Below are 26,009 nucleotides of genomic sequence, written 5' to 3' on the forward strand. Positions count from 1 at the left end.
TGAGTACGATGTTAGCTGTGGGCTTGTCATATGTGGCCCGTATTATGTCGAGGTATATTATTCCTTCTATGCCTAAGTTGTTAAGAGTTTTTATCATGAATGGATGTTGAATTTTGTCAAATGCCTTTACTATGTCTATTGAGATGGTCACATGGTTCTTTTATTCTTTTAATGTGATGTATCACACGGATTGATTTGTTTGTATATGTTGAACCATTCTTGCATCCCAGGGATAATTCTACTTGATTATGGTGTATGATCCTTTTAATGTACTGCTGAGTTTTGTTTGCTAGTATTTCATTAAGAATTTTTGGGCCCTGGCTGGTGTAGCTCAGCAGATTGAGCGCGGGCTGCGAACCGAAGTGTTGCAGGTTCGATTCCCAGCCAGGGTACATTCCTGGGTTGCAGGCCATAACCCCCAGCAACCACACGTTGATGTTTCTTTCTCTGTCTATCTCCCTCCCTTCTCTCTAAAAATAAATAAATAAATAAATAAATAAATAAATAAATAAAAAGAATTTTTGCCCTGGCTGGGGTGGCTCAGTGGATTTGAGCGCTGGCCTGAGAACCAAAGGGTTGCCAGTTTAATTCCCAATCTGGGCATGTGCTTGGATTGCAGGCCATGTCCCCAGTGGTGGGTACTCGAGAGGCAACCACACAATGATGTTTCTCTCCCTTTCTTTCTCCCTCCTTCCCTCCGTCTAAAAATAAATAAATAAAATGTTTTTAAAAAAGAAATGGTGCTTTAAAAAAGAAGAAATGATGATTAAAAAAAAGAATTTTTGCCTTTGTATTATCAAGGATATTGGCCTGTAGTTGTTTTTTCTAGTTTTTCTGGCTTTGGTATCAGCATAATGCTGGCCTCGTAAAATGAGTTTGGGAATATTCCCTTCTCTTTGACTTTTCTTGGAAGAGTTTGGAAAGGATTGACGTTCATTCTCTTTAAATGCTTGGTAAAATTCACTGGTGAAGCCATCTGGTCCTGGGCTTTTATTTGCTGGAAGATTTTTTCCTCCTGATTCAATCTCCTTACTAGTAATTGGTGTATTTCAATTTTCCATTTCTTCCAGATTCAATCTTGGTAAGTTGTTCATTTCTACAACTTTTCCATTTCTTCCAGGTTGTCCAGTTTGTCAGTGTGTAGTTGTTCCTAATTCCTTTTTTTTTTTTTACTTTCAAGAACAAAAAATCCACTATTGAACCCTCACAGCACTGCTTTCTATGTCTGCAGAGAAAAGAAAGGCTTTGTGCCCTGGCAGTGATCTCTGCCAGATGGCAGCACCCCCAGCCTGTCCTCTCTCCTCCAAGGCGGGCCTCCTGCCCCCCCTACTCCTTGTGCCGTGTGGCCCAAACATGTGCTCGAGCGAAACTGGTAATCTCATTTATGGGGTCAGCTTCCATAACGCACGTTATTCCAGCCAAGGACTGTTTCGCGGTGTTCCAGCATTCTGGGCTGTGTTTTCACTGCTCAGTCAGAGAACAATGCACTTTCTTGTCGTGTCACGATGATGCTCCCGCGATGTTGTCAGTGCGGCGGTGAGTCTCGGAGTTGTTTTCCTAGTGGTGGTGACAGACGAGCCGTGACTCACCCCAGCGCTTTCACCTGCTCGCCCCTGAAACAAAGGCGTGCCTTTCACTGCCGCCCGCGTGCTGAGCTAATGGCCTTTGCATGATTGGATGGGCCGTTCTGGCTTCCTTTACATCCTCCAAGCAACCTGATGAGTCAGGCGGCTCACAGGCGTCTCATTCATTACTTTGACAGTGAATCTGCACACAGCAGTCATTTCTTTAGGTAACTTACATTAAACCCTTGTTTTTATTTTTTTTTTTTGGGGGGGGGGGGGCGGAACCTGGTGTAAAATGCTTGACAGAGTTTCTCCTGTTGCTGTTTTTCAGGGTCATTCCATGGACTCACGTCCTGCACCTGTTAACCATGCTGCCTTGCTCTGGGGACTGCGCAGAGCCGACTGACCAGTAGTCCCCCTCAGAGCACAGACTGGACTGCAGGTAAATCCAGCAGGACATGTGACGTGGGCTTTGCTGTCCAGCTGCAAGACTGTGATTAAGATAACAAATAAAGGTTTCATGACTTGCTCTAGTTATCATTGTTTTAAAATGTGTTTGGTAGCCACCAGCAAAGACAAGCCAGTCCATTTGACTTTGGTTTTGTGGCTGCACATGTTCTATATAGAGGAATTAGAATCCTACTACATAGATTTGGAAACATACCCGGAAGCCTCAGCCCCAGCTTTACTAAAGGCAGGGGCGGGGGGGGGGGGGGGGGGGCGTTCGGATCACATTTCACCTTGAGTTTGGCTACACTAACGGACTCATTGAGAAGATCTTTATAGAAGCTTCAGAGATTCGTTTTATTGAAATGTTTTTCTGCCCCAAATGAGAACTTTTATCCTCCCTCCCTTTTCATCTCAGCCCAGTTTCTGAGGACTTCTAGCCCTTTGTTTTGTGGTATTTCTACTCTGTGGGACACGTGAAAGCTGGAGTTATAAGTGTGGTAGTTTTGGGAGCAGCGATCTCTTACATTGGTATGCAGTATATGCATCCTGAAAATCTCTCTCTCTCGTCACTGCGAAGTCACTGACAGGGGACAGATACTCCCCCCTCCTATTTCCCTCCAAGAATCATTGATTCAAAACCTCCCAACACCAAGCCTAAATTAGGAGGTCTCTGCTTCATGCTATTTTTTTTTTATGCCAGTTCAACTTCTGGATTAACCTCATACAACAGATTATGGGTTTAAAGTAACTAGCACACAAGTGTGCGGTTCCGTCCACCTGGCTGACGATGACTTGCGTGTGCCACGCAGAGAACCAGTTCAGTGAGTGAGTCTTGTCCCTGCTTCTCCAAGGAGCGTGTCAGATGCAGGCGGGAGAGGTGCTGGGTTCCTTTGCAAGGCGGAGATCCTGTTTCTGTTTTTAGAAAGTTCTGTCATCTGGCATGTAATTTAGGTCATGGCTCCTACTGATGCTGCTGTTCTTAATTTAGGTGGCGATGGGGAACTCCGAGAGTCAGTACACATTCCAAGGATCTAAAAGTCATAGCAATACTGTTACTGGTGCTAAGCCCAAGCCTTGCTCGCTGAAAATCCGCAGCATCCATGCAAAAGATGACAAGTCGCTGCATGGGTGGGGCCACGGAGGCAGCGGCGCGGGATACAAGTCCAGGTCCCTGGCCCGCAGCTGCCTTTCTCACTTTAAGAGTAACCAGCCTTACGCCGCCTCTGGGAGGCTCGGCGGGCCCACCTGCAAAGTCTCCAAAGGCAATGCCTACCCCAAGCACAGGACGAACGGCTCAGGAAGTGACTTGCCGGGCGCCCACCCCGCATGCTCACCTGAGAACGGGTTCCACTACGGTGGTCACGAGCGGGCGGAAAACCACGTGGCCTCGAAGGACTGCAATGGACACCTCCTCAACTGCTACGGGAGGCACGAGAGCATCGCCTCCACCCCGCCGGGCGAGGCCCGCAAGAGCCCCAGGGTGCTCATCAGGACGCTGGGCAAGCTGGACGGCTGTCTCCGCGTGGAGTTCCACAACGGCGGGGCCGGCAGCCACGGCAAGGGGGCCCCCGAGGCGGCGGGCGGCCCGGTCCGGCTGCTGCGGTACTCGCCCAGCCCGGGCCCGCGCAGCGCCCCCTCGCCGCCGCCCAGCCCGCGCCTCTCGCCCGCCGACTCGCGCCCGCGCTCCAGCAAGGGCAGCAGCTCCCTGAGCTCCGAGTCCTCCTGGTACGACTCCCCCTGGGGCCACGCCTGCGAGGGCAGCGAGGCCGAGGGCCCCTTCCCCGCGCCCGGCGCGCTGGACCCCAGCCCGCCCGCCGGCTTCGCGCCCAGGGACACCCCGAAGCCCTTCAACCAAAGCTCTTCCCTGTCCTCGCTCCGGGAGCTCTACCCGGAGGCCCCGCTGGGGAGCCTGGCCCCCTCCGCGATCCGGCTCTCCGACGAGTCCATCGGCGTCCCCGCCAGCCTCAGCCACCGCGTGTCCTTCGCCTCCGACATGGACGTGCCGTCCAGCGTGGGGCCCAGGGACCCGGGCCAGTACGCGTCCTTCACGCTGCCCTGCAGGAAGTCCAAGGCCCTGACGGAGGACCCCGCGAAGAAGGACACCCTGAAGGCCAGGATGCGCCGCATCAGCGACTGGACCGGGAGCCTCTCCAGAAAGAAACGGAAACTCCAGGTGAGTCCGCCTGGGGGTGGGGCAGCAGGGAGGACGCCCCTCCCTCTTCCCTCTGTGAAATGGGACGGCAGGCAGAAGAGGCCGTGCAGCGGGCTCTGCAGGGAGGAGCCCCCGCCCCCGCAGTCCTGTTTGCAGCTGTGGGGTGCTGTCTGTCCCCCTCACTGCAGACGTGCGTTTTCACGTGTAGCCCACGCCTCCGGTCCCGGAGTCTGCACAGGCTCGCCTCGTGGGCTGTTGTGTGAGCCCACAGCCTCCTCCTGGGTCGTGGCCGCTGGGTCCCTACAAAGTGCAGCCCTGGAGAGAATGCCACCATGCGATGGGTAACCGAGAATTTTGCTAGGGCGCGCTCTCGAAGCCTGTACAAAAAGGAGGGGTGATGGATTGTTGTTGCTTTGGGAGAAGTAACCTTCCTGAATGTGACATTACCCTTGAGAAAATTACAATTTCTACACTCCAGTTGGTACACCAAAAATTAAAAGGCGTTGATCCGTCTATACTTGTATCTCACCACCTCCTTATGAGGATAGCTCACAGTTTTGGAAACATCTTGTCCCTAAGAATGTGTTATGGCAAAATCATGATCGTGCCCTGGCTGGCGTAGCTCAGTGGATTGAGCGCGGGCTGCAAACCAAAGCATCGCAGGTTCGATTCCCAGTCAGGGCACATGCCTGGGTTGCAGGCCATGACCTCCAGCAACCACACATTGATGTTTCTCTCTCTCTCTCTTTCTCCCTCCCTTCCCTCTCTAAAAATAAATAAATAGATCTTTTAAAAATATGATCGTGATGATAAAGTAAGAATCATGATGATAGCAATAATACGTGTGTGTGAAGTTTGAACAGGGAAACAGAGTGGTTTCTCCAGGGAGGAGAAGGTAACAATTTGCCCTTTTAGGTAACCAGTGGCAATTGGTAAGTTTTCAGTTTGTTGCTGCTGTTCCTTTTGTTTTGACTTTATTTAGAGGAGGGAGAAACCTTTTTCTAAAGGGCTCACTGTAAGTCATCATTGAAGGGAAGTTGGTGGACAGTTAGTCTCTAGAAGAATCGCATTTAACCATCCTGGACAGGTACATGACGATACAATTGTATAGAGCTTTAGGGGAAGAAAATGATATCCCTGCCCCGAGTAGAGGGTTTGAGGTCTGTAACATTGACCGCATTTATCAGTAGTTATTTCCTCCTTAGGTACAAGGTGCCCCCACCCCATGCCTCCCATATTGTTGTACCTTGTCACCCTTTTCTCCTTTGCACGGGACGACGGTCACCATCCTGTTACTCGCTCTTCATATCCCTGAATGGAGTAATTTGCTTACTCCTTCCTCATCGCCTCTTCAGGCCGAGCCACTTAAGAGTGGAGGTGTCTCTGACCTTTCTTCTCAGCTTCCATTTTCCAGACAACTGGCAGCAGTTGGGCACCAGGGGAGAAATAGCGCCCACTTTCTCTGGGGCTGCCGTCCCCCGCAGACAGCCTTCCGGTCTTTGAGTCCCGTGTTCTGTCACAGACTGACATGCTACTGTGACCCTAACTGGTACTAGCAGTGAGCCAGTGACCCCACATCTGTCATTTGCATAGAGCGCACCCCTCATCTGCGCCGTGGCCTGGGGTGCACACGGCCCTGCTGAGTCCGGCTCGGTGTCGGCTTCAGTTCAGTTCGGAAGCAGACCCGCAGTCGCCAGTGTGCATTGACCCTGCTTGGCCCCGCGCTGGCCCTTACCACTCCACCCTCGAGGGAGAAGTGAGACTCCGTCAGCTCTGTATCACCCCGAGACTTACCTCTGAGTGATTTGTAGGTCTGTGTGGTTGAGCACGGGCTGGTTAGATTCCAAGAATCTGAATTCGAAAGCTAGAAAAGACCCCCCTTCATTTTAAGAATGAAGACACTAAGATTCAAGGAGCTCAGGGTCCTTCCTTGACGACACATGGCCAGTGAGGGGAGAAGCTGGGGCCAAAGCCTTAATTTCAAACGTGTGCTTTTCCCACTTACCCACGTGACCAATGTGTTCTTTTTTTTTTTTTTTCAATCCTCACCTGAGGATTTATTGACCTCTAGAGTAAGAGGAAGGAGGGAGGTAGGGGAGAGAGAGAAATAGAGGAGAGAGAGGAATATCACTTGGTTGATTTTTCCATACATCCCCCGACCAGGGATTGAGCCCACAACCTAGCTGTGTGCCCTGACCAGGTGTATGGAATGATGCTCCAACCACCTGAGCCACCCGGCCAGTGGTCTTGATGGCCGCTAGTAATCGCGTTAGGGTTACTGAATACTAAGGCAGTAAACTCTTTTGGGTTAAGAAAAGTGGCCTACGAAGGCAGCTCTTTAGTTTTGCTTGTGTTCCCGTAGTTGATAATCTATAAAGGTGAACAAGACAAACTTTTGGGGTCTAGCATACCACTTCTCTTGGCTGTACCTTTATTTTCCTTTCACAATTTAAGGTGAGGAACAAGGTTAGATACTTAAAAGTTAGTGCATTGGAGCAAAGTTTATGACAATATAGTATAGTAAAGCACCCCCCCCCCCCCCCCCCCCCCCCCGCAAAATGCATGTTCTCTTACATATAAACTCTTCTGTCTGCTGTTAGGGCTAGGGTTCAGAAAGTCTTCCATGACAGATAGACATATTTTATTTCTTTTTTTAAAAAAGATTTTATTATTTATTTTTAGAGAGGGAAGGGAGGGAGAGAGAGAGAGAGAAACATCAATGTGCGGTTGCTGGCGGTCATGGCCTGCAACCCAGGCATGTACCCTGACTGGGAATCGAACCTGTGACACTTTGGTTCACAGCCGTGCTCAATCCACTGAGCTACTCCAGCCAGGATTTTATTTCTTTAAATGATGAAAAGAGAGCAACTCTTTCTTTATAGGGCTTTGCACTACTCTGGGGAGTTGGATCCTGAAAGCAGATTAGTCAGTGAAAACATGTGCACAACTAGGAGAGGGAGACAGACAGACAGACAGACACACACATACACACACACACAACAAGAATGAACACGAAAGGAGCATGAGCTGAGGCCATAAACTCGCCGCCTCAGTCCTGGGGAGACTTCCAGGTCGGTCCGTCAGGCCAGGCTCGGTTATGCCGAGGACACAAAAGGCCCTCCCACCTCTGAGGTTTAGCACAAGACAGGTTTGTCTCTCACCCACGCTGTGACCTTTGTCTTCACTGTCCCTCTCTGGGGCCCCGGGAGCAGTGACTGTCTGCAACATGACCAGCCACTGTGGCCAAGACAGAAGGAAACTCATGTGTTGGCTCTCAAAGTTCCATTCTGAAGGATCACCTCTTTTCACGTTTAGTGCCTAAAGCAAGTCACGTGGCCATGCCGAAGGCGGAGGGAGGGAGTAGGAAGCAGTCCTGCCAGGTGCCCTCGGGAGGGACCGGAAACAGCGGGTGGGCAGCGGGGGACTGCAGAGCTTGCTGCGGAGGAGATTGAGGGTGTAGACCCCGACTCCTGGACCTCTGAAGTATAGCCTCTCATGCCTCTTGAGGGCTGCAGTCACTGGGAAAGCCTGCAGAGGTTGGAGAGCCCTCCTCTGTAATGCAGGCAAGTGGCATGTGAACCACGACATGGGGACACTGGTGCTCTTCCCTAGAGAATGAGCGATGGCGATTGGAGTTTTCCTTGAGCTCCCAGGGAGTTGAGTAGCACCTGCAGTCCCTCTCTTCTCTTTGTGGTAGTGTGCTGTGGTCATCGAGTTACACTGTCCATCGTTTAGCATGTTCTGATGGGGGAGATGGAAGTCAGCCTGCTTAGTGTTCCGTGTCACATGGCACATCAGTTTCACACCTAAAGCACGTGGTCAGAGAATCCAGCTGAGAGCATATTTAGGGACATTCATTCATTCATTCATCCATGCATGGATGCATTCCTGTTTGCTGAGAATCAGTCACTGGCTATTAGGATTCTAGATGAAAAGACTCACAAATGTATTAATAATAAATTTATTAATAAACTGGGAAAGTGTATGTCTGGGTATAAGAATCCGTTATAAATACTAAGATGTAACAATCATTTCCCATTTCTCAAAGAGAAAATTGTGTCTTTGCTACCATCGAACAGTTAAAAGTTGACACTACAGCTTAGAGTCCCCCATGAACAACAGTGTAGAGAATGTTTGCAGGTTGTGTTTAAGCTTGGCATGGAAGCGCCCTTCTGACACATGTTGAACTACCCCATTGTGGTTCTTGCTGGGGATCCAAGGCAGCCTCGGTGTTTCAGGGCTGAGTCAGACAGTCCTGTTCACTGCAGGAATCATGTTAATATTGTACGAGCTAAATGCAAAGGATTGCCTCACTTCCGAAGAGTGTTTGCAGGATAACAACGTGACGATTTACCAAAAAATCTTAAACTGTTTTGAAAGTTTCCTAAACGACTCACCGCAGCTGGCTAATTTGCTCTGCTCTTGCATGCGCATCAGTGTATAAATAAATGACTGTGGTCCGCAGTGTAAACACAGGCGGGGAATAATACTTTCTTTAGCAGTAGTTGTGTTTGGGGCTCCGCTGTTTATTGCTCCCGGGTATTTGGAAGTGCTCTTCAGCTGATGATTTTCCTGCAAAAGGGAGCAGGTAACCAGTCGCTCCTTTGCTGCTTGCTTTCTGGGTGGAATTTCGGCAAATAAAAGCCCTCCGCATATTACAATATTCAAATTAAGGCTGTTAGTTTGTAGTCCCGGATTCAGGTTTCTTTCATTTTTTGTTTTAATGGATAAGGAACTATAGCTGTAAGCCCACTAGCAGATGAGCAGGTGAGTGTGTTTAGCGTCTCTCTGCAGTTACCGTAATCTAAGCTCTAAGTTTGGAATATCAGTATCTTTTGAGTCATAAATGAAAGTCACTCTCTGCTGAAGAATTTAGTTACTGCTGTTTACTAATGAATGACCTGTACTGACGACCTTTCTCGCATGACTAGACTTCTAATCTGGGCGCAAGAGGAAGACACCTTTGTGTTTTTAGCTCTGTGCTGGCCAGTTCGTGTAGTCCTCATAGGGGGTAGCAGTTATTCTAGAAACACTAATTTTATTTAGAGCTCTCTGTCTCTGATTTTGTGTTGAAGTAAATCTGAAAGCCAAGAGTCATGTGTTGTTACACCAAGTGCCTGGAATAAAATAGATGTTCAAATAAAAGGGTGAGAATGAACGGTGTATTCTTTTCATGAAGGAAATCCCTAAACTAAGTAAAAAATATTAGTTATGAAGAAAGGGACAGTGACTAGCCACTACCCTTTGTGGATCAGGGATTTCAGGAGCATGGCGTCTCTATCTGAACTGGGGAAATGAGGTGCCTGGGGCCCCCCGCTCCACACCAGGGCAGGTGGCCAGAAGCAGGTGGCTGTGTCTACTACCGTGGGGACAGGCAGAGAAGTCTGCGTGTTGCAACACTGAGTATGACTTTCTAATGTAGCTTTAAAGCATTCAGGAGAAAGAACAGGCTGCAAGGACATGAGTTTTTTTCCACAAGGACTCTGATTCATAGTTAGCAAAAAAAAAAAACAATCAGTCTAGAAGCCTTTGCTAATATGTTTTATATACACTAGTTACTTTCCTGCTGTTAAGTGTAAGTTAGGTTGAGGAGTGTCCTTGGCATTTTTGTTTATATCTTGAGGCATTGACTCCACTGGCTTTAAACTGGGTTGGGCCACACCGTTTCTCCAGTTCTTTCTGGCTTAGAGACCTGATAATTAAAGATGCACTTTCATTCAAGGAGTCTTGCTCTGTGGCGACAGTACTAGCAACCAACAGTATCCCACAAACGCAGTGTTGGGGGAGGGGTGATTTGCATATGCGTGGCCTCTGATGGGTGGTCTTCTGCGTTGTCCCCAGGAGCCGAGGTCCAAGGAGGGCAGCGAGTACTTTGACAGCCGCTCAGACGGCCTGAACACAGACATCCAGGGACCCTTCCAGGCGCCTGCCTCCCTGTGGTCTGGGGGCTCGGCGCAGCTCCTGTCCCAGCGAAGCGAGTCCGCTCACGCCATCGGCAGCGACCCGCTCCGACAGAACATTTACGAGAACTTCATGCGCGAGCTGGAGATCAGCAGGACCAACACGGAGAACCTAGACACGTCCACAGAAACCGCGGAGTCCAGCAGCGAGTCCCTGAGCTCCTTGGAGCAACTGGACCTGCTCTTCGAGAAGGAACAAGGGGTGGTCCGGAAAGCCGGCTGGCTCTTCTTCAAGCCCCTGGTCACTCTGCAGAAGGAGAGGAAGCTGGAGCTGGTGGCTCGGCGGAAGTGGAAGCAGTACTGGGTGACACTGAAAGGTAAGCAGGCGCCTCGTCGACTGCCGAGGGCCCCGGGGTCGTTGCTCCGCTGGCCCCTTTCCTGGGAATGCCAGTGGGCCCGGCACTAACTTCAGCTCGCGTGAAGGGAGCCGACGTAGCATTTACCAGCATGCTTTACTGGGGTCACTTCCTCAAGCCCGTTTCACGTGGTGAATCATACATGATATTCACATGTATGATTCAGTCTAATTGATTGGCTTTAATAGTGATTGCTTATTATTTTATAGGCATTTCTGTACCATTCTTTAATACTTTCCCTGCACGTGGAGAACAGAAAAAAAAATACCCCGAGTATGTAAGCAAACGTAGTTTAGTTATTTGCAACTCGGATTCTGAATTTCCTGTTCGGCACGCACTGAACAGGGTTAGAACCCCGAGGATGTGGAACGAAGAATTTCATCTGGGTTATTTGGCTTGTCGTTGCACTTCTATGAACTAAGAAGGTCTAATTGTTGTCATCACAAGCAAACGCTTTGTTTCTAACCTCAGGGAAATCGCAGCAAGAATGCGTGAAGATGATGGGAGCTTCCCACCAGTCGTCCTGCTCCGTGTGGGTGGGTAGATTAGAAGGGACCTAAACGTCCCGAGGAAACGCGAGGCTCTGTGTCCACACAGTGGAGTTGATCTGTACAGAGGGAAGCAGGAAGAGCAGCTCGGCAGCCCCCGGCGTTTCCGCTCCGCCGTCCTGTGACTTCTTCAGAGGAGCTGAGTGTGGTGTTCAGAGCCAAACCGCATTACTGGGGAACACCCTTCCTTGTCACGGGGGAGAGCAGACAAGGGGATTGCCTCTGCAGGCAGCGTGTGAGCCTCCACAGGGCCCCTTTCTAGATTTTTTTTTGGCCCTTTTTAGAGATTTTGAGCCCTCTGCCTTCCACCTTAGGGTGCTGGTGCCATTTTATAATGACCCATAAGCCCTGCTGGGAAAGGTGGGCCCAGAAAGGCCTTTCCTGTTTTGTACCTTTCTCTAGCAAACTGGAGAGGTTCTGAAGCCCAGGGCCCAGCGTCCTACTAATAGCTCCTCTCCTCCGACCCTGGACTTGGACCCTGTGACACCCTGGGGCTGAGGAAGGCATCTGGGGAGGCAGCTTCTCATACCGAGTGACAGAAGGGATTTAGAAAGTTGGAATAATGGGTTGAACCTAGCGAGATAAAACATAAAAGGGATATGTTATACTTTATGGCTTAATCATCAAAACTCCCTTAGTGCGCAGTCAGGAGATGTGGCTGCAAAGTCTGACAAGGGAAGATGATTTAGAGGTTTGATTGGTAGGCCGCTCATTGACTGAGTTTCCACGGGGATGAGGCTAAAGTAAAAGCAAATGTGATTTTTTAAAAATACTTTATTTATTTATTCTTAGAGAGGGAAGGGAGGTAGAGAGAGAGAGAGAGAGAGAGAGAGAGAGAGAGAGAGAAACATTAATGAGTGGTTGCTGGGGGTTATGGCCTGCAACCCAGGCATGTACCCTGACTGGGACTTGAACCTGCGACACTTTGGTTCCCAGCCCGCACTCAATCCACTGAGCTATGCCAGCCAGGGCTAGCAAATGTGATTTCAAAGAGCGAAGGGGACGTCTGGCCACATCATTGGAGATGTCACGTGACCTGCAGCCCTGTCGTCTCTGCTTCCTCTGGCCCGCTCGGCGTTGGTTGGTTCTCTCTTTGGGGCGGGTTCTCTCTTTACTTGTTTGTAAGATGGCTCTCAGAAAGATTCTACTGGAAGTGTAAGTGGAGAGGAGTGTGCACACGTCCCCTCCAGGGAGCAAGCATCTGGAATTGTTGGTGAATTACAGTCTGAAGCTGCCTCTTATTTGCAAATTTAGAATAGATGCATTCTGTTTCACAATGTGTCATGTACCTCTTGTTTTTCATGGGAAGTTTGTCTGTTAAAGTTGTTGCCTTGGGAAGTTATTCCCTGCCTGTGTCGTGGCTTTGGAACCCCCTGTCCTCTCTCACCCCCCAGCCCCCTTGCATGTCCCAGGGGGTAGTGGCCTGTGATGTGTGTGCATGCGTGTGTGCGTCCATACCCTACTGTGGGAAGCAGGGCCTTTGGGGACCCCGGCGGGATTAGAGCTATGCCACATGGAGGATGACAGAAGGATCTCGGACTATTTAGCTTGGAGGAAAGTGAGCAGCTGTCTTTTAGAAGAGGCACTGAATTTAATTTCATTCCCCAGAGGTCAGGATGGGACTAGTAGATGGAAGACAAGCCGATTCTCAATGTAATGTAAAGACCAGCCAAAGGAACAGAAAACAAGAACAACAACAGGGACTAGGGCCACGGGCACATGGAAAGATACCACCTTCCTGAGTTCCCTGCTGTTGGCGACGTTTGCACAGAGCCCGATTGTTGGAGGCTTCCTGGGCCAGACCCAGGCAGGTGTCATCCCAGGGTTCTTGCATTCCGTCCTGGAAGCGACAGCAGGAGCTTCTGGCTGCTGACTTCAGGGGCAGGGATGGTCCTGAGTCATCTCGGGTGATTACGAGAGCTGCAGTCCGGCCTGGGCCCGCTGTCTCGGTGCCGGCTTGGGAAACACTTGGAGACCCATGGATGAAGGGTGCTTTGTAAGTGTAAATGTTATCAAGCGCACATGCCTTCCTTTCCTCTGCAGCCAAGGGAAGTCATGCGATAAAGACATTTTTCCCCCCAGCAAAACCTTTTCCGTGTGGCTTTCTACATCTCTTTCCTGTGGGAATTCACTAGGTCAAGTTCTGCTTTCTGGGCTTAGAAACCAAATTGTAATATTTGGACTTGAACAATTTGGTTTAATCTTAGTTAAAAACATATATATGTGTCTATATGCACATGTGTCCACTGAAGCAGAATTTTGAAGTTATCTTGAAGTATGTGTGTAAACAGTGGAAACAGTGTTCTGGAAAGAGAAGCTATTAGCCAACCATCTGGTTACCTACCTACATTGAATGTGTGGATGTGCTAAGGGTGCACACGTTTTGTCGGGCTTGCAGGGTGCAATACATTTTTAACAAGGATAATTCTACTTTCTATCTGTCTTGTCCGTGGAGTGGATTTTCATGCAGTTCAGCCGGGACTTCCTGGGAGAATAGTTGGCAAGGGCGTTGGTTGAAGACACCCCTGAGCATGCACAACAGGTGACTGAGGTCAGCCGAGGGGTCCTCGAGGTGATGATGGGGTGCCGGTGACTCTGCCGCTCGGTGGGTCTGAGCCAAGGAGTGGAGGGACGAGTGTGGGCTGAGAGGATGTCAGTGGAACGTGGGTGTGGGAGGAGCTGAGAATAGTCGCTCTCCTTCAAAGCGCTGGGTAACGTTTCTGCTAATGGTGTGCCTTCTGTTCTTGTACGTCTGCTGAGGTTCCGGGCTGTTTTCTCCTTCTGCTGCTGTGGCTGGGACTTCCAGGGTCTGCGTGGGGAGCTGACGGCCACAACACTGGCGGGGGTGAAGGTGGGGTGGGGGTGGGGGGCGGGGACCTCACCAACAGCTGGCTGCAGCCCCTTTCCATCCGCCTCAGCACCCAGCATTAGAGACCCAGATTGAGTTAAACTCCATGTGCTAGATTTGCGGTTGATTTCCTGTTCTTTAAATCCGATAGCAACAACCCTCGGCGTATTGTTTTACACCCCAGCCTGGCTCGAAAATGGAACGTCCTGTTTTGGTTTCACGCCGCCACCTCAGGGCTGCATTCTGCCCTCGCTGGGGTGTGAGGTTTGGCAGCAGGCTGGCATCTGCCCAAGGCTGGGTTCGTTTCCCCTGGATGCAGTGATTCCATCACAGCCGCTGGGAGCACAGTGCTGGGGAAACCGGAGAGTCAACGTTAACCCACTGGAAAGAACTTGGGCTTGGGGGACACCTGGCGTTGTCCTGTGCATCCCCTTTGTCCTGGTTCCTGGGCCCCAAGGTCACAGTGTGTGGTACATCACAGTAGTGTCAGACCTGGATGAAAGATTGGGGGGATTGCTTCTCTGTGATTCAGTGGCCGGAGGAAGAGACCGCTTAGGCCTGCAGAAGCGGCTCTGGCCCTGAGCCTCCTGCTACCTTCCCTTGTTCTCAGAGCCCCTGTCGCTTTCGCTTGGCTGAGTTTTGTTTGCAGGGAGAGAAGAGGCTCCGTGCTTCTGGAAATCAGAGAGCACCGTGCAGGGAGAGAGGGGTGCTGTTTCCGAGGGCAGAGCGAGAGTGGGCCTCCCGTTCTCCTGCCTTCTGTGCTGCATTATAGACACACATTAAGATTGGTTTTTTGGCCCTGGCTGGAGTAGCTCAGTGGATTGAGTGTGGGCTGTGAACCAGGCATCGCAGGTTCGATTCCCAGTCAGGGCACATGCCTGGGTTGCAGGCCGCAGCCCCCAGCAACCACACATTGATGTGTCTCTCTCTCTCTTTCTCTCTCCCTTCCCTCTCTAAAAATAAATAAATAAAATCTTAAAAAAAGATTTGTTTTTAAAGGGAGAAAGACATGACGCTGGCAGGGGTGAAATCGTTCTTAAGTAATAATAATAATTATTATTGGACATTCCTGTCTTAATTATCAAAGCAGACCCTTTATAACTTCTACCTAGAATACTCGATTATCTTCTTAGAGGAAGGCTATATATTTACAGGTATAGGTGGCAGCATTTTTAGAGTGGTGTTTTAAAATTCAGGGATGTTTAGTTTCATTTTTTCTCTCAATCTAAATTACCCAGATGATACTAATATTTCCTCTTGCTGTGAAATAAAAGAATGTATTGAAATTAACTTATTTCACACAGCATTTGGCACGTTGTCACAAGTAGTGAGGTTCCCCGGACTACTTGGTTTCACGTTGCCACACGTTCGAAGTGTGGAAGCTCCCGTGGTTAGCAAATGTGGGGTTTCCTTCTGCCTCTTGTGGGTGGCTCTGTCTGGTGCAGTGTTGTGGGTAAGAACCAGGCCCCTGGGGCCGAGGGTCTGGGCCCCGCTGTGGAACCTGCACAGGTGGCATGGCCCCAGGTTTCCCATCGGCGGCATGGGTTAGACACACCTGCCTTCTGGGGCTGCTGGTGGGGGTGCTGCTGGGGGCAGCTAGGGAGCCTGCGCCTGTGGAGTTCCGAGGGGCGTTCCTGATGGGGAAAAAGCAGCCATAAGCAACAATAAATGCGTGATGTCATTCTCACCGATACTTCATTTACACAAACATCTCATTTTCCACCCCCATTGATGCTAATACACCGATGCACACTTTGGAGACCGGAATTTTCTTTCGTGTGACATAGTTGTCACATTCCATTTTTTTTTCTTTTTAGACGTGTGCCTTCCCTTCTCATTGCTTTCCCAGACCCCGAGCCGGGCCCCCACTGGTTTTGCTTCTCTCCCCACAGGATGCACCCTGCTGTTCTACGAGACCTACGGGAAGAACTCCCTGGACCAGACCGGCGCGCCTCGCTGCGCCCTGTTCGCGGAGGACAGCATCGTGCAGTCCGTGCCGGAGCACCCCAAGAAGGAGAACGTGTTCTGCCTCAGCAACTCCTTCGGAGACGTCTACCTTTTCCAGGTACCGCCGAGCTTTCTGCGCGTGGGCTGGAGACCACAGCTCGTGTACCGGGAGAGGGTGACAGACCCAACTAAGAGGCGCAGCTCAGCCGTGACACAGAGCCAAAGCTGATCAGGCTTTGGGCTGGGGCCCCCCCGAGGGCAGTGGCCTCGGTGCAGACGTGTGGTTGCAACAGTGAGCACTCCCCGGGTGCCCATGACGTGCTGCGCTGTGGCCCTCGGGTGCTCCTTGTACGAAGGAAAGCTGTGACCCCTGTCCTGGAGCAAGTTGGGATCTAGGGAGTGTGGGGTCCGAAATTCCCGGAGGGGAGGCTCTTTCAACAAAGTCCAGGGAATACGGACATCAGAGGTTCAGGTTCCTGCTGAAAAGCCCTGTGGGCGTGCGAGAGGCAGCTTTGGAGAAAACCCCCCCTAGACAAGCGCCGTCAGTAAGGCCTCGCCTCCCAGTGGGAGTGGGCTCAGGATGCTAGGACTCAGGTTGTCTGCTGCTAGGATTTTTAGCAGCTTCCTAGCAGAAGAGAAGTCACAGAGCATGGCGGGGCCACGCCCCCAGTGTTGGGGGTGGGCGTAGGTGGGAATCCCGGCGGCTGTTGCTGAGCACCTTGGTCATCTTTGAGCACTGACTGAACCTTTCTGAGCTTTGGACCCTCCCACCAGGAGGGTAAGCATAGCTTCTAGGCTTGTTTTGGGTGCAAATGATATTAATGTGTGTCTGTGTTAAGTGCTAAAAACTTATTATCATCTAACTATGATTTCTGTTATTGACTCAAAAAATGTGGGGGTGATACCAAGAAGTGAAACGTGCTTCTCAAATGCCTCCTGACCACACCCCCTGATGCATGTAGACACGGTGTGGACTGTTCCTGGCCAAAGGTTCACGGGAAGCCTCACAGGTCCCGGGTTCAGGCCTCTGATGCCCTTGGTCCCGGACGCCCCCTGCAGCTCTGGAGAACAATGTAATGTTCTCTCACTGACCTGGGAGTCTAGCGTTCTTTGAAGTGTTCCCGGAATCAGGACCAGGGAAATGCCTTGGTCGCCCACTGCCTTACGAGAGTCAGGGACTGAGGTTTGATTTTCCTTTTCTTAACAGAAAGTTGATTCATCTTTCTTAATTTTTAAAGCAAGCTAGTGAATCGATGTTCCTCTGAATTCCAGGGGAGGTAAATACATCAGATTAAGTCTACAAGGACTTCTTAGGGGCAAGGGTGACATGAATGTTTCACTTTGTGATTCAGGCAAAAGAAGAGATGAAGAAATTGTCCCAGGAGGCCCGCGGGCACGACCCCAGAGAGCGCCGGAGGTGGGCCCGCAGCCCGAAAGAGCGTGGCTATTTCTGGCGAGAGGGCCCTGAAGGGCGTTCAGCCTGCTTAGAGCCGTCTCTGCCCGTTCTTCTCTGTTCAAACTTTCTTCATTGCTTTTAAAATGAAGTCTTTTTCTTATCAGACAACGTTAGGGTCTTTGTGTGTGAAGGTACTGAAGGCTAGAGAAAGAAACAAATTTTTTTCATTGACATTTTTCATGATTGAGTCCATCCTACTGATGGAATGACATATCCAGGTTTCAAAATTTTGGCCCTAAGATTTTTCTCATTCTCTTAAAATTAGGATCAGAAGCCACCTTAAGGGAGAGGCCTAACGCACGCTGCGTGGCTGTGCCCTGGTCTTCTTATCACTCCCTGTCGTCGGCGTACAGCTTGGTTCTCGCTTGTCTTCCCGGCGCTGCTACATGTCTGGGAGTCTGTGGTTCTCTCTGCCCTGCTCTCCGTGTGCTCGCAGACCCCTGGGGTCAGAGACGCTTGTGAGCCTGAGTCACATGGTCGCATGTGGTTTTGAGATTCAAGGTTCTGAAGTGAAGGCACCCCTTAGGTTTCACTCATCAACGCCCAGCCTGACACTTTGGAGCACACTCCGTGGTAAAACAATGCCAACTCGTTTTTGGTTTTGTTTTTTTTTTTCCCTTTACCCTCCTACGTTTAGGCCACCAGCCAGACCGACCTGGAGAACTGGGTCACCGCCATCCATTCGGCGTGCGCGTCCCTCTTTGCAAAGAAGCGTGGCAAAGAGGACACCGTCCGGCTCCTGAAGAACCAGACCAAAAACCTCGTTCAGAAGATAGACATGGACAGCAAGATGAAGAAGATGGCCGAGCTGCAGCTGTCCGTGGTCAGCGACCCGAAGAACAGGAAGGCCATAGAGAACCAGGTACTGTTTGTTTGTTTGTTTGTTTGTTTACACAAGTATTTTCTCCCGTGGCTCACGCTGCTCCCAGCCCACTCGGGTGGTGCCGGTGGTGTTTCTCCCATCACCGGGGGGACCGTTTCTGCGGCTTCTCATTTCACGTCCTTGGTGGGTGACCTCTTGTGACGTGGGTGATGGGACGTGCTCTCCAGCCCGTGGCTGCTGGGCATGTGCCACGGAATGTTTCCTAATATCGAGCTGCTCCCTCTTGCCTGGCTGATTCCCACATATTGTCGGAACAAAATCTGCACCATGAAACCACTAGAAGAGTGGACTCTAATACAGAGGATGGCTTTGGGGAGAGCTGCTGGCATGACAGCTGTCCCAGTGTCGGTGGGTCCAAAGACCCCAGCATTTAAAGAAATTGATTACAGGTGACGTGCTAAGGACAGGGCTCTCTTGCCTAATGTCACTTTTGTGTAATGGTCAAAGAGGGACTGTGTGTGCTGCTTGTCTTTAGAGGAGCAGGAACATCTTCTTGGGCATTTTCTTTGCTCAGACAACCTAACACTTCGGCGAGTGGCAGCGACAGCTGCAGCTTTCCCTGTCTTTGTGAGCGCGGTGAAAGCTGCGTCTTTGGCAGATGACCCAGGCAGTGACGTGGAGGGCAGGCTGAAGTGGGACAGTTAGTGGGTGGTGACTGGCCCTGCTCTGAAGGCTCAGTTTTGAAGACCTGGGTGGAGTGACACGGCAGGGGCTTAGTTCACACGGAAAATGAATTTCAGAGCTTTGCTTTCCTCTGCTTTCCTTTCCTTTCCCTTCCTTTCCCTTCCTTTCCCTTCCTTTCCCTTCCTTTCCCTTCCCTTCCCTTCCCTTCCCTTCCCTCCCTTTCCCTTTCCCTTTCCCTTTCCCTTCCTTTCCTTTCCCTTCCCTTCCCTTTCCTTTCCCTTCCCTTCCCTTTCCTTTTCCTTTCCTTTCCTTTCCTTTCCTTTCCTTTCCTTTCCTTTCCTTAGCTTTCCTTTCCTTTCCTTAGCTTTCCTTTCCTTAGCTTTCCTTTTCCTTTCCTTTCCTTAGCTTTCCTTTTCCTTTCCTTTCCTTAGCTTTCCTTTTCCTTTTCCTCTCCTTTTCTATCCTTTCCTTTTCCTCTTCCTTTTCCCTTTCTTCCACTCCCTTTCGCTTTCCTTTCCTACTTGAAATCTTTTTCTCTGACTCACAAGGCTGTTTCCAGACGTCTTGTCAGTGATGCAGCCCGACCTGACACAATCCTGAACTTTCGCGTGTCCAGCAGGCTCAGGGACCTTTCAGCATCTGAGAGAGACAGTTCAGGGAGGGATGCACTGTCCCCCTGGAGGTTGGATACTTTAAAGGTTCTCTGAGTCTACAGTTTACTAATGGACTAACATATAAAATGCTCTTCATCATAAGACTGTCTGATTATATAGGTTAGTAGTAATAAATAATAGTAATTATAATGTCAGGGACACCTTCCCGAGGTGGCATTATTAACTATGGAAAATAAAAACTCTCCTTTGGATTCCATGATTCTGGGTTTAAATGTGATTCACTGTTAAATACTTGTGTGATTTTTCCCATATTACTTGATCACGGAGTATGTAATTTCTATAATTTTGTAGAATCTTAAGGATAGTATCCCACATTCCTGAATTGAACTGTTCCTCAAACAGACTCTGCCACTTATTTAAAGAGTACCTGCCAGCAAACCGCAGACTACAACACAGCTGTAACAAGGAGCTGAACAGGAAGCCGGAACCGCCTGGGAGCGTGGAGGGAGGGGGAGGGGGAGGGAGTCTGGCGGTTGACGAGAGCACAGGCGCTAGATGTGGTGCTGCCAGGGGCTCCGCTGTGTCATCTCTGCCTGCTTCCGACCTGGGAGCGTGCGGGCCCTCATCTCCTAGCTCTCCGTCTGTGTGACTTGTGGGATTATGGTGCTAGGTCAAGGTTACATGACGATTAAAAAGCCAGAGGAGAAGGAGAGAGGGTTATCCTGGAGTTTTCTTGGTACCTTGTCTCACTCGTGGTCCCGAGTTTCCAGGATCCAGTATCTTCACTCTGTATCATCGGAGGGGCACCTTGTGGATTCACGTGTCTTGGAGTGTTCAGGGTGCCCCAATCAAAATATCTCACGGTGCCCTGGCTGGCATGGCTCAGTGGATGGAGTGCCAGCCTGCGAACCAAAGGGTTATGGGTTCCATTCCTAGTCAGGACACATGCCTGGGTTGCAGGCCATGTCCCTAGTTAGGGATGACTGGTTGATGTATCTCTCACACATTGATGTTTTTCTCCCTCTCTTCCCCTCTGTCTGGAAATAAATAAAATCTTTAGGAAAAAAATCTCATGACTGTAACAGGGAGAAAGTGTGGTTTTGACTTCTACCAGTTCTCTAAAATGGAACTTCAAAGCCCGACGCCAGTCCCCTGGAAGGGATGCCCAACCTGAAGTTTTCAGATCCTTCTGTCTTGGCACCTGTTTAGGTAGAGAGAGAGAAAAGGAGAATTTAGTGACATTGAATGCCCCTGGTTCATTTTTTAATCTTTTTTTCCCCCTCCCTTTCCCTCTTTATGGCCACAAGACGTCCAAGTCAACGTTTGTAGACATTTAATATTTTTGTTAAATGCCACTTATTCCTTTGCCATAGTTGATAAATACTTCATTCATGATGTCACAATTGGTGGTATTCTCTGAGTGGGAGGTGGGGGGTGACTTTCACATAGACCCCCACACAAATGCAAAGGTCTGGAACAGTTGGACCACCCGAAGAGAAAAAGGTCTTTGGAAGAAGTAGGCTAGTTATCACTTATGGCCCCCATTATACATGGTTTGACTGAACCATCACTTCAACGATTTTAAGCAACTACTAATTCTTCATTTCAATTCTCCCCGCCCCCTCCTTGTTTTCCTCACCCCTCCCACACGTCTCATGTCAACGCTTGTGAATTTTTGGTAAGAAATAATTTGAGTCGATCTTCAGAAATCCCACCTGAAAATATTCTCACCATGTTAGCAGTTTTTAAGGTGGTAATTTTGTCATGTTTTCCCAGAGGGCTTTGCAGCGGGTAACGTGAACTGTATTTTCTGTGCCCACTGTCCTTAATTCATCTGCAAGCTGGTTGTAAAGAAGCTGTTTGCTCTTTGCTTGCAGACACCGAGTATATGAAACATGAAGGGGTAGCAAGCACATGCTTAGCATTACTTTTATGAGATAGTCTTTGGAGAATATTATGTGATGCCGTAAAGGCAAAGGCATTTACGAATCAAGACCAATAAGAACACGATGTCTCAAATATCCCATAAGTATCGTTTTCTCTAAACTACCTTTTGAAAACTCCTTTAAAAGGGCAGTGCTTTACCCACTTACCATGTGAAAATCTCTACTTCACTATATTTTATTTTACATGAAAGAAAATATGGTTTACATAGTGCTTCCCCCCAAAGACCCCCACGGTCCTCAGATAAAGTCATTCACAGCTGAGTCATAGTTGCACTTTCAGGGCGCTTTATGTCACATGAGAGAAAATCTCTGCCACAGGTTTGAAGTCCTCGGGTGGAAAAGGTCATTGTCAATGGCTTTTTCGAACAAAAAGACACTGTGACAGCAGTAATGGCTGGACTTCATACTGTTACTGTCTGATGACCACGGGCCTTCAGGGTCTGGGTGGGGCGGGAGGACGCAGCTCCCGCCTGCGCTTGTCCAGCCGGGGGCCGACCACGTGGCCCATCCACGGGCCGGCTTCCTTTTGAAGCTCTGAAGCAGGAAGCCCTATGAATTCAGTCCAGCCAGGACTTCATTTTCCTCTCTGTTTATTATTTTAAACAAGCAAACAGGGACAAATCCTCACCACCCTTAGGTGGCCGTGGCCTCCTCCCAGATGGTTTTTCCTGTCCTTCCCCCACCCCAGCCTGCTCTGTGCCCTTCTCCGGTCTGGTGGGTGAATTGGCCGGGGAGGGAGAGGCTGCTGGGGGTGGGGGGCTGTTGCCGGCAGAGCTCCGGCGCAGTTGGTGGGCTTGCATCTGCTCTGGGTCAGGGACACGTGGGCGTCGACTTAAATATTTACTTAAGTTTTAAAATCGTAAAGAGGATGGAGCGAATGGATACAGTTGGAAACTGGCGAAGGGAACAGTGAACAAAGCCTTGAGGGAAATAGGAGACAGGGTGTGGGGGGCGGGTGAGAACCCAACGCAGGGAGTGGGCGTTGGAGGGCCGGTGAAGGGGAGTGAGGGTGACAGGGCCAGAGTCCAGAGGGGCTGGCCCACAACCTGGGCCTTGTTCTGGAGGCAGCCGGTCGGTGCTGGAAGGATGAGGGGGGTGGAGGGGGCGGTGACCTTTCAGTTTCACCCAGTGGGTGCTTATTGACTGGGAACCCTGGGCTGGCCTGGCAAGTGTGGCCAGATGGGGGTCCCCGTCACTGCTCCCGCCGCATTGTTTTATAATTATCTCCTGGTGTCAAGGTTGCTCCTCGTATAAAGTAGGACCTCCTGAAGGATCCGTAACTTTCCAGGTCTGTCCCCCTGGCACTTGGCCTGAGCTGGCCAGAGAACGGACCTGTGTCTCCTTTCCTCTTGACGGAGCGCTTGGAGTCCTCCTCTGTCCCCGCTCCTCGCCAGCTCTGGGCCTCTTCCCCGCCCACTTTCCCCGCTGTATTCCCCAGCAAATATATGTCCTCCGGCTGTGATCGGGGGTGACTTCACAGTAACTCCAGGAGGCAGAGTTGTGTGCATCACCCATTTAATCTATGACTAAACAGACCCTTAGAGAGGTTAAGTATTGTACGTTTTCTAACATCACACAGCTGCTAGGTGTCAGACCTGGGATTCGAACCGTGCTCCTAAACAAAGGACACCATTGTGTCTCAGTAAGACTTTTGTGAATCGGATTGTGTTCCACTAGCAAAGTAACCAGGTGATGGCTGGTTTTACATAAAATAGAAATTCATCCTTAATTTACTTGTTTCCATAACTTGGAGTTCTCGGTTCAGTTTGATGGGAAGTTGTGTTTATTATAAAACTGGATTTTATGGCGTGTGAATTAGAAGGAAAAAACAAAACAGTGGACTGTCTGAACCTTAGCTGGTTGTTCCAACTGCTCGTTGACCTCAGTGTGGTCTCTGTCACTGCAGGGGTTCCTCTGGGAAGGGAGGTTGTAGCGCTTGGAGAACATTGTGTGGGAGTTTTTCAGCTTAATTCTGTTGAAAAGGAAACCCAACTCAACATGTAGGACAAACCCAGTCGTGGACAAATGACCAAGGACCGCAATCAAATGACCAAATGGTAGAAAATGTTTTTCTGGGAGTGCCGGGTGTGGCGTGCATGTGCCGGTCACCTTTTCTAACGTGTCATTGTCCATCTGCCCTGTTTAGCGTGACCCTTCATGTCCTCCCCTTCCCTGTCCCCAGAGCAAACCCTGACCTCCCGAGCTCATTGAATGAGTGCAGCTCTGTTGACGAGAAAGAGGAAACTTGTGTGTTGTCTTTGTGCCAGCACTTAAACATGGGGCTTTTCCTCCTTACGTTTGTTCATTTTTCTGTTTACAATGAAAGATAACCTCCTTAGAGTGAGTTTGTTCATTCTTGAAATTTGTATGTTTTGTGCATGGACATTAGAAGAAATGAAAACTTAATCTACAAAGAAGTCAAGTTTTTATTCTCATGTCCTGAGATTTACCTTAAAAATGAAGAAATGTCTAGAGAGGATTATCAGTTTTTCAGGGATTTTAAAAAGGAAAAAAGAAAAATAAAACCATGTTGGTATAGGAGAATTGGTTTGGGGCATTTTAATTTTTGATAATGTTAGGGAAAAGTCTCCAGAAATCCCTTGATAAATGACATGTCAGATAACATTACTATTTCAGTGATGATGATGATTCACATTTCCTAAGGTAGAGTAAATAAATAGCTACACAACTGTCCTCTGCTTCTCCCTTTACCGTTAGAAAATATTGGGTTGGCCAAAGAACCTGTTTCCATATTATAGAGGACACATTTTTTATTTTCACCAATAATTTTATTGGTTTGGATATTCTGAGTATGTTGGCTATCTCCTGCATAACATTTATTGGTATAAAATAAATGGTATAACATTTACTTTTCTCAATTAGTGTCTCGATTTGATTGCTATCAACTTACAACTGGTCTACCTGATCACGGAGCATCGCCCAGCCAGAAATCTCCAGCAGGAAACTTCACAAACCACTTTTGACACATTCGATCCATCCCAGCACCTTCTCTACACACGGCACAAATCTTTTTCTGCATTTCATTTGCATTTTTACCTTTCTTGAAATAATAGAGCATAATATGCCAAAAGTGCTGTGTATCTTCTTCCATCTTCAATATTAAAATGGCTACACAAAAATTCACCAATTTTGGTATTCTTTAAAAATGCACACTGATATGGCAGCTGTCACAATACAGTCTAACAAAGTTGTTTCAAATGAGGTTCAAGACAACTAAGCGCTACTTAGAGCCGTCGCACAGGAAGAAAATGCACTTTTTGGCCAACCCACTATATCTTCACCTCCTTCTTTACCTCATCTTTTGAGGTTTAATCTTAACATATATTATAACTTTACTTTAAATTTGGGCTGAACTTGCACATGGCTGGTAGGAAATTGAAATGCAAAGTGTTCAATACGAATAGGGCATTCAAGCGAGAGCATAGATAGTCTTATATCCTCTACGTACTAGTAGAACACTGGGGATTTGTGGGAAGAAAAAAGTCAACGATTGGATGAAAATGTACATGGAAGTTGCCAGCATGGTCCTTGGGCAGGGCACAGCTGCCTGCCTTACGAGCGAGCAGACCTGGGACTCAGCTCTGTCACAGTGTTTGGTAGAGGCTCGTCTGCATATACTGTTCACAGCAGGGTCAGCCTTTGGCCTTTGCTCATTTGGGAGGGCTAGCTTGTTATGTGGCCCTGGTCAAGTCACTTCCCTTCTGGGCCTCCGTTTGCCTGCTGAGATAAAAGGTGTTGTGATCCTGATTCCCCGGCTAATTCTTGGCCTGTGTTGCCAGACCGTCTCATTATAATAAGGCCAGTTTGGAGCTTGTGGGTCCAGCCTTTTTACTGCCCGCTTACCTCCAACTGGGCCAAGCCTCCAACTCCGTGTCCTCACCGTGCTGTTACCTGCGTGTTCTCGCAAGTCCTCCTCTACCACTTCCACGGGTCTCTGGAAAGGAAAATCAACTATTCCATTGCTTCTTATCCAACCGCAAATCCTCATTTAGCCTCCATGACTGATTCACTGTATAAAATAAACCATGGCCTTAAAAACAAGATAATGATTGTCTTTAGATGTGGAATAGAAGTGTGACTAATGGCGGCTTACTGTGCCACAGAGGTCCATGGGAACGAAGGATGTGTTAGTCAGGGTTCCCCAGAGAAACGGAACTAATAGGATCTAGGAAAAAAATACATATAAAGAGCGGTATTATAAAGAATTGGTTCCCGTGATTATGGATGCAGGCACATCCCAAGGTCTGCGGAGTGAGTCAGCCAGCTGGTTACCCACCCAGGAGGGCCGGATCCCATCCAAAGACTGGCAGGCTCAAGACAGAGGAAGAGCCACTGTTTCCGTTCAAGTTCAGAGGCAGGACAAAGCCAGCATCCCAGTGTGGAGGCCATCAGGAGGGGTTCCTTCTCACTTGGAGGAAGGGTCAGCCTTCTTGTTCCATTCAGGCCTTCAGCTGATCGGATGAGGCCCACCTACGTTTGGGCAATGTGCTTTACTCCGGCATACCCATTTAAATGTGGATCACGTGCACAAACACCCTCATGGAAACACCTAGAAAGAATGACGTTTGACCACTTGGCTGGACACACCGTGGCCCAGTCAAATCGACACCCAGCGAGCCATTGCGAAGGCTCGGTCCGG

At 49.3% G+C, this 26,009-nt stretch overlaps 1 protein-coding gene across 2 annotated transcripts in view; it reads left to right on the plus strand.

Annotated features, from left to right (window-relative positions):
- The first annotated feature begins 1,872 nt into the window (after positions 1-1,872).
- TIAM2 (TIAM Rac1 associated GEF 2) overlaps positions 1,873-26,009 on the plus strand; it is a 100,279-nt gene continuing 76,142 nt past the window's right edge. The window contains exons 1-5 of one of the 2 annotated variants that reach the window (XM_036024931.1): positions 1,873-2,012; positions 3,009-4,188; positions 10,009-10,444; positions 15,772-15,944; positions 17,920-18,144. In XM_036024931.1, coding sequence (XP_035880824.1) covers positions 3,010-4,188; positions 10,009-10,444; positions 15,772-15,944; positions 17,920-18,144 — 2,013 coding nt within the window. In that variant the 5' untranslated portion in view covers positions 1,873-2,012; position 3,009. Of the gene's footprint in view, positions 2,013-3,003; positions 4,189-10,008; positions 10,445-15,771; positions 15,945-17,919; positions 18,145-26,009 lie in introns of both variants that reach the window. The other variant, XM_028508639.2, reaches the window with a different exon arrangement.

This window comes from Phyllostomus discolor, chromosome 4 (genome assembly GCF_004126475.2).
Source record: "Phyllostomus discolor isolate MPI-MPIP mPhyDis1 chromosome 4, mPhyDis1.pri.v3, whole genome shotgun sequence".
Classification (NCBI taxonomy): Eukaryota; Metazoa; Chordata; class Mammalia; order Chiroptera; family Phyllostomidae; genus Phyllostomus; species Phyllostomus discolor.